The sequence below is a fragment of the Perna viridis genome, chromosome 8 (genome assembly GCF_037379345.1).
Source record: "Perna viridis isolate PV_CMFRI_1.1 ecotype Kerala chromosome 8, ASM3737934v1, whole genome shotgun sequence".
Taxonomy (NCBI): Eukaryota; Metazoa; Mollusca; class Bivalvia; order Mytilida; family Mytilidae; genus Perna; species Perna viridis.
The window spans coordinates 9,226,066-9,242,930 of NC_142452.1; the positions used below are offsets into that span (position 1 = coordinate 9,226,066).

General features: G+C 32.2%; 1 protein-coding gene and 1 long non-coding RNA gene across 2 annotated transcripts; both read left to right on the forward strand.

Moving 5' to 3' along the window:
- The first annotated feature begins 7,967 nt into the window (after positions 1-7,967).
- On the forward strand, positions 7,968-11,388 carry LOC148609222 (uncharacterized). Its single transcript, XR_015914487.1, has 3 exons — positions 7,968-8,160; positions 10,426-10,474; positions 11,283-11,388. It is a non-coding gene; the product is annotated as an uncharacterized LOC148609222 (long non-coding RNA).
- Positions 11,389-11,849: 461 nt separating this feature from the next.
- LOC148609223 (perlucin-like protein) lies at positions 11,850-15,824 on the forward strand. The gene is made up of 5 exons (XM_088540816.1): positions 11,850-12,619; positions 12,892-12,986; positions 14,273-14,369; positions 14,734-14,935; positions 15,763-15,824. Exons 1-5 carry the CDS (start codon positions 12,589-12,591, stop codon positions 15,773-15,775), a joined length of 438 nt encoding a protein of 145 aa, XP_088396942.1. The 5' UTR covers positions 11,850-12,588; the 3' UTR covers positions 15,776-15,824.
- Positions 15,825-16,865: the final 1,041 nt, after the last annotated feature.

The following is a 16,865-nucleotide window of genomic DNA, read 5'->3' on the forward strand; positions in this document are numbered from 1 at the left end:
GTCGAGAGAGAAAGGTTGAAATGTCTACCTAAGAGACTCTTCAGTTCGGAGTATGCGGTCGTATGAAGTCTAGGGTTATAAGGTAAGGATCGGAAGCCTTACCCGTGTTAAGGCTTTTCAACACATCTTCGACCTCGGATTCACTGATTACACATTCGTTAATCTCATTTTTACCTATGATAGGATGAGGAAGATGAGTGTTAAGAGTCGTCTAGTTCCGAAAAACTCATTAAGTTCACCCGCTTTGGCAGTATCACCGGTGATAAGATTACCATTTATTTGCAATGGAGGTTTACCAACTTTGCGTTGTTTCATATACCTGAAATTTGGTTACGTATCTGCCACCAAGACTTCGTAGACGGGTGGTTATGTTTTAGCTTATCTACTAGCTGAGCTTGGTAGCTCTGTTGAGCTTTCTGTACTTGTAAAGCAACAACGTTTCTTATACATCTAAACTTGGCCCAGCCACCTTCACTATTCGTACGTCGCGCTTTTGGGTGCATACGCCTCTTTTTCGGATCAGTCTCCGTAGATCATTCGTCAACCATCTGGGATCCGCCTCCGCACCGTTACCAATTTATTTGGGATCGATTCGGCGGCCGAATCCAAGATGACGTCAGAAAAATTCAATATCATCTGAAAAGAATACTCGATGCCAATCGATATTGGATAATAATTGACGATAATTATCACAATAAATCATAATAATTTACGGCAGACTCCACAGAACTTTCTATCCTACTCCATACCTCATTATTACTTTGAGGTGGGATATAAAAGTTCCATATAAAACCTTTTTTTATCACTATCGTTAGTTGTATCCATATTACCTTAGGTCAGGTAATTCTGGTTGCATTGACATTGTCCTTGAATTAAACTATGACCCCATCCCCTCTACGACTCCCCTCCCTGTCCCTACGAAATGGTTTTTGATAATTAATTAATTCTGTAGAGTCATCCGCATCAGATGGTTTCAACTATGTTTCAGTAAACGACAATATATCTATCTCACTATATTCGGCTAATATTAGGTCTATCTTGGGTAATAAACTCTGTATATTTAAATGTAGAAACGAAACCGAATTTGTCAACAAATCTTAAATATATGAAAATCCTGAGAAGTCACTATCAGAAATTGAACTTCCGTCCTCAGATAAATTATTATCAACGTTAACAGGAGGGCCTGGATTGAATCCAGATATAAGGAGCAACATCTCAATTATAAATTACAAAATTGTTGTCTTGAATATAATCATGATGGTTCTTCGAAAAAAAGACGTTTCTCATTTTGCACAGAGTTATTAAAATGAATACATTATGATTTGATAATTTACAGTAACAAACAAATATATGGTAGGGTGTTAATCTTATACATGTATATGGCGAACAGATATATACAGATTACATCAAGCAATGTCAAAGGCCTATGTCTATTGTGTTTCGTTGATAAAATTGAAAAGACCCACTCTCATACGGTATTGTTCAATTCCGATACCCATAATTAAGAGATACCTGGATTGTACATGTACACACGATGAGAGCCGGGTAAACACAAGATCACAAAGTAAGATAAGTTACTTACATCGCATCTACCCAAAAGAACTTGAGATAAAGGATACTAGACACTGTGAAGTCAGCCTCATATCTTGACCTACACTTAGAAATCGATGGTAAAGGAAAACTATTGACCAAACTTTACGACAAACGTGATGACTTTTCATTCAGAATTGTCAACTTTCCTTTTATCTGTGGCAACATCCCTTCGGCACCTGCGTATGGAGTGTTCATATCACAACTCATACTCATGCTCCCAGTTTTTAGTGGAGTCCGAGTTGCTCATTTGCTTTATTACTTTGTATGTATGATTTTAGTTACTTCATATTCTTTGTTGTGTATGTCTGTTTTCCATGTCTGGTTCCCTTGATTATTCTTAAATTTGTAACGCCAACAAGGTACATCGTATGGTGTTAGGCACTGGGTGAACATAAATCAAGCATTTTTCTATCAAGTATTTACCTCCATTCTCCATTTTTTCAAGAACTCTTTGTAATAAGTCTTACTGATAGTAATTATCATGTATATTAGTTTATTCTCTACTTGCAAAGCTCGGGATGCAGCCATATTTTATCCTGTTTTGGCAGAGTTACCTCCCGTAAGAGCAGGTGTAATTTCGAAGTCTCTCTAATCGATGTTCGGATTCTGGTGCAGAAAAAAGAGGTAACTCGAATGGAAATGGAATCCCCTGCAGACAAACACAACGGTGTTTCTAAAATTTACAGGGTGTTTCATTTTGTCGGTAGGTTACATAAGGATGGTTTTCATTTGTATCCCAGGTAAAGAAAATTTATGGGGGGGTCAGTAGAACGAGAAATTCCCTTTTGACTTTCGAGATTTTCTAAAGTATCGTCGATAGCGGATGGAAAACCTTACGTGTTCCGAATAGACACCTGCTTCAAAGGGAGATAAATTTTGACAAAATGTTGGTCCTCAAGTCAGGAATAGATTGATAAAGACTGTGATCATCTACCAAAATACATCAACGCGTTGATTAATTTGGACATTAACATAAGATTGCCCGAAAACGCGACCAAAACTGAAATGTTGCAAGCTGCTCTTCTTACATTTTTGTTTAAATCCGTGAAAGGTTTAACAGAAATGGTCTTAAGCTATTAATTGCAAATTGATGAACAATCTACGACAATTAAAATCAAAGGGACATACAATATACCAAAGACTGTTTTTTGCCATGAAATAGCTAACATCAGATAAATTATGATTAACACACCATGACTAAATAATACAGTCCACTTTGGGTTGAGAGGTGTTAATGAACATTATAGTCTCAGGTTTGTAATACATACTTGTATTAAACAATATTTTACTCAATATTGGACCTTTTCAAAACTTTTCATGTTAAATGATGTCAATTCAAATACATTCAAACAGAAAATGTCTGTTCCAAGTGAGAAATATGATCACATTGTATCATGGACATCTATCAATTATAAAATAAGAAATTTTAAAGCTTCAACATAAATGTAGATAGTATGACATGTTGCACTACTTTGAATACGAAAAAATACCATACATTTATGGTTTTATATTCAAATAAATATTTTCATAGGTTGTGCTTGGAAGGATATTCTGTAATTACAGCTCTTACTTGTGCCAGTACATATTCATGTACAGAGAAAAAGTAATTTGGTAATGTAGAAAATTTATCACATGTCAATTTACATACATGACATAGTTATACTTGTGTCAACTTGCACTACATTTAATATATCTTGAAGAATTCCATTCTTACAGTTCTCATATTAGCAATCCAGTGTACATTTGTACATATAAAGAAGTACATTTACATGTATTTGATTATCAGATCACACATACACTTTTATTCTGATATATAAAATACTTTAACTTATACTTTAACTTTCACTTATATTTTACACTACATTGAATATTTTCTGATTTTACAATAGATAGATTTGTAAGAAATCCTTGTTCGCACACAGGAAATTTAAAAATTATTAAAAATGCAATATATACTAAATAAAGACAATTTCTATGGGCATATTCATTTTATGCACATGTATCATCTGATATGAATATTAATATCCTAAGTATCTCTCCTGTTCCCATAAGTAATACTGTCACATCATTCCACGGTTCACAGATAGGATTCGACAAACACAATCCAACAGTGTCATTGGTAAAGTGCATATGTATGGGTACCATATACTGGTAAATACTTGCAACCACCAATGAAAATCTACAAAATGACAAATATATATTAGTTTTCGGGAATATCAAGAAAAATCAAGAAATAAAAATCAACTGGTACATTATTTTGTTTCACCAGATATATAGTTTTCATTAGTATGAATAAAGGCAAGTTTATACTCTGGTAGCGACAGCAACATAATAGCAAAACTGGCTTCGTCGCAGCGACAACACTCTCTAGTTGAATTTTTTTTAACTATTCTGTTCTGTGAAGACCCATTATTTCAGGTTATGATTTATCTAGTGACAGAAAAAAATACCATCACTTCGCTGTTTCATTTGATTGTGATTGATCATTTCTTAAAATTTGTTTAAATTCAGTCACGGTTTTGAAGTGACCTTTATTTAACACTTGGTCGTGACTTAAACCCGTTCACATTGATATGCCATGATCAGCTGTTAAACGTAGGTCATTTCAATTCAAACTGACTACAAAACCAGTTTTATATTCAATTTGCAAATCGGTTCTATATTCTAAATACTACCCTGAAACGAATGTCAAACTAATATCGAACAGAACAAAAATCCTGTTTAATATTCAGTTTAATATTCAAATCAGTTCTATGTTCAACATATAAACCGGTAACGAATGTCAAACGAATATTGAAGTTTAATATTCAAATCCGTTCTATATCCAATATCGAACAGAAAAAAAAATCCTGTTCGATATTCAAAGCTGTTCTATGGTCAATATATAACCCACAAATACTGAAAAGAAAATAATCATGTTTTATTTCAATTCGATATTCAAATTTCTTTTATATTCAATATATTTCCCGGAAACGAATGTCAAACGAATATCAAAGAGAAAAGAAATGCCGTTTGATATTCAGTTTGATATTCAAATCACGTCTATATTCAATATATAACTCGAAAACGAATATCAAACGAATATGGAACAGAAAAACAATCCTGTTTCATATTCAATTCGATATTCATAACCGTTCAATATATAAACCGGTAACGAATGTCAAATGAATATCGAATAGAAAAAAATTCTCTTTGATATTCAATTCGATATTCAAATCCGTTCCATATTTAATGTTACCCGAAACGAATGTCAAACAAATATCGAACAGACCAACATCCTGTTTGATATCCAATTTGATATTCAAATCCGTCTTATACACTCCCAAAGGGAGCGTAAATGGCTGTATTATCAACAGGGTCATGTATACTTATGGGCAGAAAAGGCATCAATATCCGGTTTGTGCCTGTAAATTTAGGAACTTAAAAACAGTATAATGGCAGCTTCGTAAAATGTGATTGAGAACAGAACCAGTCTCAGTAGGGTTTTTGATTAAGTTCAAAACATATCATATTTTTTCGAAGAAATGGATTGTCAAAACAGTCAACAGAAGGTGCTCCAATGTTTACGAAAGTACCATTACCCATAATTCCATGCGATTCACAAAACGACCCAAAGATATTTCGGACCACGACAATCGTACCGATTAACGTAACTCGCGCAATAACGTATATAAATACGTTTTTGAGTTAGAGGGAGCGTTTATGGTTGTATTATCAACTTGGTTCTGTATACTTATGGCAAGAATAAACACCAATATCCGGTTTGTACCTGCATTTTCAGTAGCTGAAAAACAGCATAATAGCAGCTTCATTTGCGTATACTTGTATGTGTGCGATTGAGAACCAAACCAGTCTCGGAAAATATTTGCTAGCTTCGATGATTAAATACAAATCTCGAATCATAGCTTTTCCAAGATAGGGTTGGCCTTATAGTCTGCAATATGGCGCCCAGATGTTTACGAAAATTACGTAATCAATATTACCCATAATTATCGGGTCATAAAAATTGCGAAACGAAAATGAATCAAAACGAAACGAAAATAATCGATAAAAGAAAGAATCGAAACGAATCAATTAAAAAAAAAATGAATCAATTCGTTATAAAAACATGATTTAACTGTACAAAATGAAACAATATGAAACGAAACTAAATGCAATAAAGAAATCTTTTCTTCATCACTTGACTGATAACCAAAACTGTCCACACTGTAGGGACCACATTGAAGATTATCATCATTATTTGTTATCTTGTAATAATTATGCTCACCACAGGAGGTCAATGCAGTCTGTCTGTTTAGACCTTAACATTATATTGCTGACAGACATTTAATTTTTCATAAAATATTGATTTAATAAAAAAATACTAATTTATTGATCTATTAATCAACATAATAAATGATATATTTATCATGCACTTTAATTGAATTATTGCTAGATATTAAAAATTCATTTCAAATCAATTCCATCTTCCTTAATGAAGGGATCGGTGCATGATGTCTAGTAAACATGAAATACGCAGAAAATACATCTTTTATCAAGATCGAGTTAATAATTTTCAATCTTTGAACTTTATCCATCAATGTTTACAAAAAATGCATTTTGATAATATTATAAAATTTAAAAAAAATAAAAAAGAGTTTATTTGAAGATAATGGAAAAGTTATGCATTATAATTTAAATTGCACAAAGAATTACTATTACAATTGTTTTAGAGTAAAATGTTAATTTAAATACAAAGTGCTTTAATATAATCATTATCAATCAATGTACTCTTTTATATATATAAATATCTTCTATCTGCATGTTGTATTTGTTGCCATATATGGAGAGGATATATATAGGCCTTGCCAATCCTATTCAATTTATTTATTGAATAAAATTTGTTTAAATCATCAAATCAGAGCTGACAAAAATTATCAAACTAAGTTGTTTTTTTATCAATGTTTCTTGGGGAGCATTAAAAGGTTTCACCTTCGTCATATTATTATATATATAAATCGGAAACGAATGTCAAACGAATATCAAACAGAAAAGAAATCCTGTTTGATATTCAAATCCGTTCTATATTTAATGTATAACCAGGAAACGGATATCAAATCAATATGGAACAGAAAAAAATCCTGTTTGATATTCAATTCGATATTCATATCCATTCTATATTCAATATATAACCCGGAAACGAATGTCAAACGAATATCGAACAGAATAGGACAACTGTTTGATATTCATTTGATCTTCATTTATAGCTTACGTATTTAAAATTTACCAGAAATGAATACCAAACAACTTTCAAACGGTACAATTTCACCCTTTGATATTCAGTTTGATATTGAAAAGTTTGAATGTTGAATATCGAACATCGAATATCAAACGTACTTGATCTCGGTATAATTTGATATTTTCTTGATAGATCAAATGGCGGTAGTCACCGATAAGATGATTAGGTTTGTTTAGTTGAAGTTTGTTTTAGTTTTAGAGCGAAAAACCAAGATAACCTCTGTTCTTTTTGTTAAAGTAATCAACCCAAGATGTAGTAGAAATGTAGAAACGGACTGGCCAGAAGAGGTGAACATTTATATTCGGTATTCTAAGTGTTCATTGAAAAATGAAATCCATAAAACCGAATAAGTAGGTTACTAAATGTACCTATAAAAAAGCAGTGGTAATTTTATCACAAGTGTATTTTTGAACAAAGTTTGTTTAATATCGACCTAGATTATTATGTCATTCGGGGGAAAACTTTAAATTAAAATATTTAACCGTTCTTTAGTTTTGTATGATTAATTATAGTATAGAAGGTAAAGATTTTTTTATCGCTGTTCAGAAAAAAGTATGTAGATGTACAATTCTATGCAATTTGTTTCAGAGATTCGACATTTGATCAAATCCGTACTTAGCTGGCAAGTTTGAGAACTAGTTTTCTTTGCGGGATCAAAGTGAGCAACTTCGAAAGGAGTCTGGTGGTACATTTGGCAGAATCTAAATATGAAATTATGTTTATATCAATAGTTATGAAGTACATGTATTTATATTAAAAAATCTGCATTATCTTCTGTAGAATTCCAAAATATCGGCAAAATACAGAAGCATCAGCTATGTGATAATATAAGTATATCAAAATCCAAAAACATGTTATGAACATGAAACCAGGAAACAAAGACGGTCTACATACACAATATAGCAAACCGAATAAAATAGATTACATATATAAAACAAAACACTAAAATACTAGCTATATGAACTCCCACAAAAAAAACTGGGAGTGACATCACGTGCACCGGAAAGGTAAGCATGTACTACTCCGCCAGCAGTACCCAAACAAGTTTATCACTGACTTTTTGTCTTTCTTTGCACGTTTTGTTGCTGTTTACGTTGAAACGATTCATACACGTTTAGGAGAGATGATGATTTTCTGATTTTCTGTAGAGTATGTATCAGTATATCATGGTATTTTTCTTCCATGGACGACTACAAGATTACTAGATGACCTCTTAACATAAAGTTCACATTCACGTAACAAAATGGAACGAGATATTGTAGTTTTCATTCTACTTTTGATATTGATAGGTAAGTTTTATTCTGATTAAATAGACAAAAATATACACTCAGCATTAGAAACTGTCAATCATTAACTTGCTGTTGGTAGGGATTAGGTACATGTATGTTGTATATGTTCCAACCTTCTCAGATAATCGACGAGATTACTTTGTTACATTTACAGATAGCAGTCAAAACTGTTCATGTCTTAGAAACCGTAGTTACATGAAGGTTACAAATAGGATTTAACCATGTGAAAACGCACAGAAGTGTATAAAACCCTCTTTATATCGAGTACATAACCTTGCAATTTATTTATTTATTTTTTTAAAGTATACTTTTCATTTATGATCCGTCTATAAGGCAGAGATCATTTTGGCTTTATAATGTAAAATGATCTAAGGAGCAAATAGTAGTACGTAAGGATAGCGCATGAGCGAATACTGGTACGTAAGGATAGCGTATGAGCAAACTTTTTTGGGACATTTTCAATTTTTTTATATACTATGCTTACCTTTCAAATCGCTTTTAAAAAGTGGAAAGACCTAAGAAAAAAGGATACCAAAAAGAGAAATCCATGGACAAAATACATTTACTGCTAAACATTACGGAGCACTGGAATTTTCCCCCGGTATTTCGGCTTGGTTCGTGCTTCTTGTCCTTGCGATGATTTTAAGCGTGTGTCTTTCCTGTTGCTTGTCGTTTTCAGATTGTGTTTTGTTTTTCAAAAGTGTTTTTGCCATTGGAAAGCCAATCCATTATCCACCTTTTTATTGACATTTGTTTCACAAATACTGACAATATTCTGTCAAATTAGAAGGATATGTGATCCAACAGACTATTAGACTATTTACATGACCTATTCTTAACCGATCTGCTTCTATATTTGCATGAAGAGACAATTTTGCAAGGATTGAACAAAGAAAGAAACCACTAGCCAAGTCTTTTATTTCAGATTCCGTCATATAGATACAAAAAAAACAATTGAAAATATTTCAAATGTCGGTATGCTGTATACGAGTTTAAAAGAGTAATCTTTCAGAAAACAGCATACAAACCAAATAACTAGAAACTACTAGTTAGAAAAAGTACAAATGTATTCTAAACCAAAAATATCGAAAAAAAAAGCCTAATTATACAGCACCAAGATCTACCTACAATGCATGTTTGTCCAAGAAGCCACAATACTATAGCCCATGTTCAATATAAGCCTCAGTCTTTTTGATATAAGAATTTAGTGCTACTGCGAATTTTCGGCAAATATAGGATAAATATACCAGTAGCTCAGATCTGATAAATATGATGAGGAATATTCTCAGAGACGATCGAGTGTTTGAAGTAATAACCTCTCATCAGTAGCATTAGAAGTAAAGACTTATAACGTCCAAGATTTAAATATAATGTGTATATAAAACTTCCCAAAACCAAAACGATAGAAATATGATGTAAATTCTAGCACTACGAAGTTTATCCTAAGTATTATCAAAGGAGCTACATTCTTGTCTCCCCATCTTAGTGCAACGAATCAAGCCTGAGATGATGTAAATAAAATCTCTGAATAATGCCAACTTCAAGAATGTCTTTCCACTTTCGAACTTCATTTTAAAATAAAGAGATAATTGGTACATCATCTTCTGGTCCATATCTAGACTTTTATTCTATACATACATGGTACAGGGCGTTTTAAGTCGAAACTTTATGACACAATTGTTGATTGGACTTCCCAATTGTTAACACCTCTTTCATAGGCAAACAATTCCAACCTCTAAAATATAAATTTCACAGTAGACCTGTTACTGTCATGCAAGTGATGTGTATGCTGACCTTTTACTAGAGGGAGTATACTGACGTATAAGTTTCTATGGCAAGGGTATCTTGATTTTCAAATAGTTTTTTTTTAAATCTAATTGTATTTTGTTTGTCTGTTGTTTACAATTCATATACACGTACAGATCGTATCTGTTTTCTGCTTTATGTTTCGGTCATTTTCTAAGATTTTGGTTCTCTGAATATTGTTCTTTTTTAAATGATTCCATATTTCCTTGCTGATGTTTATATTATTAATTTCTTCCAGAAATTATAGGAATGATATCAAATATGATACTAGTAACAATAACAAAGATAGCACTATTAACTTCTCACAGTTAAATATGTGGTTATGATACGTTTTCATTATCTACGAAAGAGTTTGGAAGTGTTTGTGTAATAAATTGACTGGAACTATTGTAACTTATATGTACATCGAATCCATTCAACTTACTTAATATGTGTTTAGTAGATATTGTTGTCTTTTAGCTCCTGTTATTTCTTTAGTACTGACGCATTGACCTGGGATAAAGCAAAGGTAAATGCGTGTAATGTGGTAATAAAATGAATCATTTTTGTGAGGTAAACAAGAAGACAACAACTGTCTCATAATGTCAGTTGAAATTAGATGACAAATTGTTATTGTTTGGATAGGAGAAATGTAACATGTTCCAAAACAGCTATCTTGCTGAGGTTGAGACTATAGCTGAATCTGATTATTTGGAGTCATTTAAAAAACGTCTACATAATGGTTGGTCTCGATCTTACAGTATCGTAGAATGTTTTACCATTTTGTTCTATTATGTTTCATACTAATTTTCTAATTTTATAACGTATAATGCTAAAACATCATTTTTTTAAAAACTTATTCATTTTTGTTAAATAATATTGCTAATATATTTGATATCTGACAAATCTCTGTATGTGGAATTGAAATCTTATACTACTTCCAAAATATCAAACAGTTGTAGGGACAGAGTAATAAAAAACAATAAGACAGAAAAAAAAATCAACACTATATTGCAGCAGATTTTTAAAACAAATACAGAAAAATAAACGTTCATGAGCATCCAAATAAAATAAACAACCGTGGAACATAAACCAAACGATTCGTTAAGGGTAAGCGTTCTTAACTTTTATTAAAACCCTCGAAAGGAAAATTGTTAATTTGATTGAGATGGACACACTTTTTATTTTATGGTTGTGATTTTCGCGTCCATCTACATGTCGTATCTGTTGATCTTCATGCCAACGAGACTGCGTTTATGCGTTGCATACTCATTTCTCATCATAAAACATTTTACATACACACGAGTTTCACTGTTCGTAATATTTTATCAAAACAGGACGAAAATAAGAGCAAAACGACTTTTGTTCCAAGGGGAAAGACAAAATGTCCAAATGATGTGAACAAATCACGAAGCGAGGTGCGTCCAGAATCATTAAAGATCTGATCTTTGCAGATTTTGTTTATCGTTGTTTCAGGTTATTGGTTAGGTGGTGTAAGGTTGGATGATAATCTGTGGATATGGGTGCGTTTAATAATTATGTTAATCAAACTTTGATGTGAAGTACAAACCAAAATACAATTTGATTCAGATAGTCCTCTAGAGCGTTTTCATTCTTCTTTCATAACGTTAGCAGAATTAGCTGACTGTCTTTCAATGACACAGACTTCTTTCTTTAACATCCGTCATGAAAGGCAGATCAGACATAAATATGGGATGTTGATTGAACAAATTGATGAAAATGATTTTTTTTTGTTTTTAAACTTTATTTTGCTTGATTGATATTTTAGATAAATACAAATTAACCGTGAGGATACTAAATCTGCTTTTCATACTTAATAAATAAATAAATAAATAAATAAATAAATATTGTTACACAAGTTACAACATATAAGGATCACATCAGCAGCAGCAAACTACACCTAAAGTGTATGAACAAAAAATACATTTGTTTTATCTCTTTCCACCACAATCACTTTTTAGTAAGAGTATCAGAGTCGATCTTATATTTTACAGGCGCCAATCCACAGTCACTAAATATTGGTCAATGTATTTTTTTCCTATTGCTGAACCATTGTATTCTCTTTCTTCAAGTTTATTAATGATTGATTCAGTGTTGAATTCTGGTCCAGAAGTTCTTTTATCTTTGGTGGTTGTAGAGAAGTAACAAGAAGGATAACACCGACTCGAAAGTACGACTTTTTTAAGAATAATTGTACTGAAATGACGTCGGATATAGTTGAATATAAAGTAACACTTTAATGAATGCAGAGGTAAAACAAAATCAAATTACAGAAGAAAAAAAATTTCCGCATGCGTTTTTGTGAATTCTATTCTCACTAAATGTGGTGGCTGTTATGGGTTATGGTTCATGACGTTTACGTCATATAAAAAATGATGTTTAGCAATGTTTCGAAAACAATGTATTTGCGTAATAAATATAGGCAAACAAAATGAATCAAAAGAGAATGACATTTCAATTATGTGATGATATCAGTTACGTATTTTCTACGAATGCTTACATACGAACGTAATCTCTTTTTATTAAACTATGTCATGTTGTCGTTTATAAATGGACCTGAAGATAAGACACTTATGACCTTTTGAATTATTTGACTATCCAGTTGGATCCAGAGCCATACAAATGCAAAGTCTTTTAATTCTGCTTTTAACTGGTAAGTTGATAATTTTAAAATATATATAAGTAACATGTTAGTTCTCTCGATATAGCATGTTGAATACTAAGAATAAACTGCTGTATAAAATAATAACGAGATAAGGTAATTAGCATCTAGCAGTGTTGGTGCTTGCTGTCATTCATATTGTGGACATTTCGAACAAATTTAGAAAAAAAACAAACACACGCAACAGTCGAAAGAAATAAAGTAAACAAATAACAATATAATTGATGTGTCTTTTGAGCTTATAGTTTAGACTTATCTTGTAGGTTACACGCTAGGGGCATGCCCTGGGGGATGGTTACATTTCGGTGCGTCTTGTTATTACATCAGTTCAGACGAACTGGATTGGTTTTCTGCAAGGGTAAGACTTTTTCAAATTAGCAACAATATTTGATTGACCATTGTGTATCAAAACGTAAACATATGTTAACTAATGCCTTTGTAATATTATCAATGGAACCTTCACTTGTGTATAATTCCCAATAACCGAAATTACGCCACGTAAAACTATGGTACACAGGCAAATGTGTCGCACAAGAGAATCATGTGGTTTGCATCATATAATTATCATAAAAATCGAGCACCATATGATAACCATATGTTTCGGTATACATATAATTATCGCATGCTATCATACGATAATCATTTGTTTTTCACAAACATATAATTGTCGTATGTTTTTAAGCCAAAATACCATATAAGAATCATATGATAATCATATGACTATCATATGTTCAGTATCATATGATTGTCATATGTTCAGTATCATATGATTGTCATATGTTCAGTATCATATGATTGTCATATGATTACCATATGATAATCATATGAATCGAGCACCATATGATTATCATATGTGGCACATTTGGCTGTGTATAATGTAACCATTTATGCTTTTTTTTTCAGAAACGTACAGGACTTGAGTCCCAATCCCAATATTTTCGATTCCAAAGTAATCAAAGTTATTACAACAATTAGAGTATAAGAGTAAATTATAAAATTAAGGGCGAGAGAATGTTGCCAATGAAAGCAATGGCGCGCAAAAACTTTTTGGTAGAAAATTACTTCAATTTCGAGCAAATATTTGGTAAAAATGTTTCATCAGGTCATAGCATTAAACCTCCTCGACTACGTCTTGTGAAGTTTTTGCCAGGAATATTCAGTGGTAATTAATATTTACGATGCGAACCGAATAAAAAGTATGGAATATCTGTAACTAAACTGAAGATTATAACTACGTCAAATTTATTTCGGAGATTATATACCTCATCAAAGCCAATTTCATTTTGTTTTGTGTGTGTGTTTTTTACTTCTGTGTTGTTTTTCTTTTGCTTGGATATAATTTATTTGTTTTTTATCCTGTTATAACGAGACTTCATAGCAATGTGTTTTTGTAATTAAGTTTTCGAAAACGAAATCAGTACTGCCTTAAAAACTAATTAAGTATTCAAACCCTGAATAAGACAACTTTTGAAGAAAGAATGCTGCATGTTTCATGCAACATAAAGTTATTTTTCAGTCAATTACTAGACTCGGCTTCACCGATAAATAACATTTTTCAAAATCTCTAAATTGTAATTTATCTTATTAAAATCTTGCGCCTTCAAATCTGATCATTTTTGTAAAAGACTTTCATTGTTTTCATAGGATAAATGTTTTACTTTTTCTGGTGGCCATTTGGCGGAACTTGAAACAAAGGCGGAATCAGATTACCTAGAGGCGATTACAAGACCAAAGCATAAAAGTACGTTATACAAAACAAACAGGCAGAATCAGATTATCTAGAGACGATTACAAGACCAAAGCACAAAAGTACGTTATACAAAACAAACACAAAATATATCACTTTAGAAATATTGACACAGGTGGTAAGTTTTCGGTATGGTTCACTATCGTCATTCTTGTAGATATTAATTAAATATGAAAATATGTAGTTATACTGTATCTTATTATATAGTCGTATAGCTGCATAAATCGATTTAAACACATAATTTACAATTGATTAAACACGATAAAATAAAACAAATTTCCATGGGACACAGTAAACTTCATAAAAATATTCCTTTGTGATATGTATACAATTATTTGAATAATATATACATTGATAGGTTACTGGCTAGGTGGATTTGATGAAGCAGAGGGAAAGTGGGCCTGGGTCTACAGTGGTAAAAATTTCACCTATACAGACTGGTACCCTGGTGAACCTAATAACTCGGGCGACGAAGACTGTCTGCATTTATTCACTTCCCATCAACAGCATTGGAATGACTTTCTATGTGACCATAAACAAAATTATATCTGCGAGACAAGGTAAACAACTGTTCTGATTGTACAGTATGTAAGGTCGAGGTAAAAGAGTCATACAATATGCAGTTAATGAGTGACAAAATAAACATAAATATTTGTCTTTTATTAAAAAAAATTTTTAAAAAATGTATTCAAAACATTATTTACCTAAGGATCAGGGATCTTTGTAAGAGCGAAAATTTGGTGAAACAAATTGAATTAACTTATGACTTTAATTACAACATCATTCACAAAGAAGATGACATGTGATGTTGTTACTGCATATGCATCACACAGCAACCAGAGAGACCAATGCTGTCTCCATCATTTCCCTTCACACATCAATCAAGAGGCTTTCCAGAATCACACATGTAAAAATAGCTCCAGTCGAAAACATAATAATAGAATATAAAATATGATTTTAAATTGTACTTCGTTACTTTTTCGAAATAATGTAGAGTCGTATAATCTATCTATACTAAAGGTTGCAGGATGACATTTCTCAAATTGGGTATGCATGCACAGTTGTTTAATGATTTTTAATTGCTATTTCCATATTTTCACTATGAAGGGGATAACTGCATTGCGTTTAATTACTTGTCATTTAGATTTATCTGTTTGCCCCGTCAGAACCAAGATTTACGATGACAAATCTTTACATCTTCTTAACTGAGACAATGATGATATATCTTTAAAATAGAGTTTTTTAAATAATTAAATTTTTTGATTTTTGATTCAATGCTAATTTAATTAATCGTCAAAATTGTTGCTTTTTTACATTGTTTTTAACTGAGTACAATTGTACCTTGACATGTGTCCATTTCATTCAACACGATATCTTAATTTTTCAGCTATACTTCCTGATGTTTTTGGAACATACACATTCTTGTCAGTGAATTAAATGTAAAACACATTAATTCTAGTCTAATTTGCCGTTACTCAGAACATATTTACCTTAAGCATTAAAACAATTTATAGGGAACATATACATATAGAGTAATTATAAAATATAATCGAGAGTGTTCAGATAGAAGCCGTGAAAATTGATAAGGCTGGGACTTCATTTACTTCGATTAAAATCCTATGTGCCAAGACCGGGTTGGAAAAGATTGGAGATCAAAGAGAAAAAAAAACGAGTAATCAAGGGAACCGAGATTCGTGTCGCAAAGCACAATTTGTTCCCTTTCAAATGCCAAACGTGTGGTGAAAAAAACATCCACCACACCGGCACATGTGTTTTCGATATAAAAATTCCTTCATTTTGACAATATCTTCTTCGGAATATTTGAAAGAGGATTTGGAATCGTTTTTAAAAAGAATGGAAAATATCTAACAAGTACTACGTGTCCAGGTGCCTAGCTACCGAACTGATAAAACCTAGGCAGTAGTCAAAAGTCTAAAAGGAAAGTCCGTATTGCAGATCGAAAAATCAGGTTTAAACCGAAAATCACCATAATGGTCCTGAAAGAATATCAAGGGAACCAAGGTTATAGCGGTAATCAAAAGAATGCAATCCAGGGACAAAAACCAGACATGGAAAACAGACATACACAACAAAGAACACAAAGTAACTAAAATCATACACACAAAGCAACATAAGCACATAAACAACTCGGAATCCACTAAAAACTGTGAGCCTGGACCAGGTGATTAATTGATTGATTGTTGGGGTTTAACGCCCGAGCAGCAATATTTTTAAGTTATATTCAGGTGATGAACATGAAAGGGATGATCAAATGAACATGAAATGATGAAAAAAGGGTTGGAACACAAGGATAATAGGGACGACAAATTTTGATTGCCACAAGATAAAAGGGAAGGATGGGTAGGGTCAGGCAATTTAGCCTCCTATGGCGGAGCAAAAGGTTCCTACTTCTATCCTATCGAATACCACAACAGGGTTCCTTAACGCGCGAGGAACGTGGCATCTTTCCCAACACGTTGCACCACTATG

Coding starts and splice junctions, on each gene's coding strand:
- LOC148609223 (XM_088540816.1), top strand. CDS start 12,589: ATGCAAAGTCTTTTAATTCTGCTTTTAACTG. Junction 12,987..14,272: donor TGGATTGGTTTTCTGCAAGG/GTAAGACTTTTT, acceptor TTGTTTTCATAG/GATAAATGTTTTACTTTTTC. Junction 14,370..14,733: donor TACAAGACCAAAGCATAAAA/GTACGTTATACA, acceptor ATACATTGATAG/GTTACTGGCTAGGTGGATTT.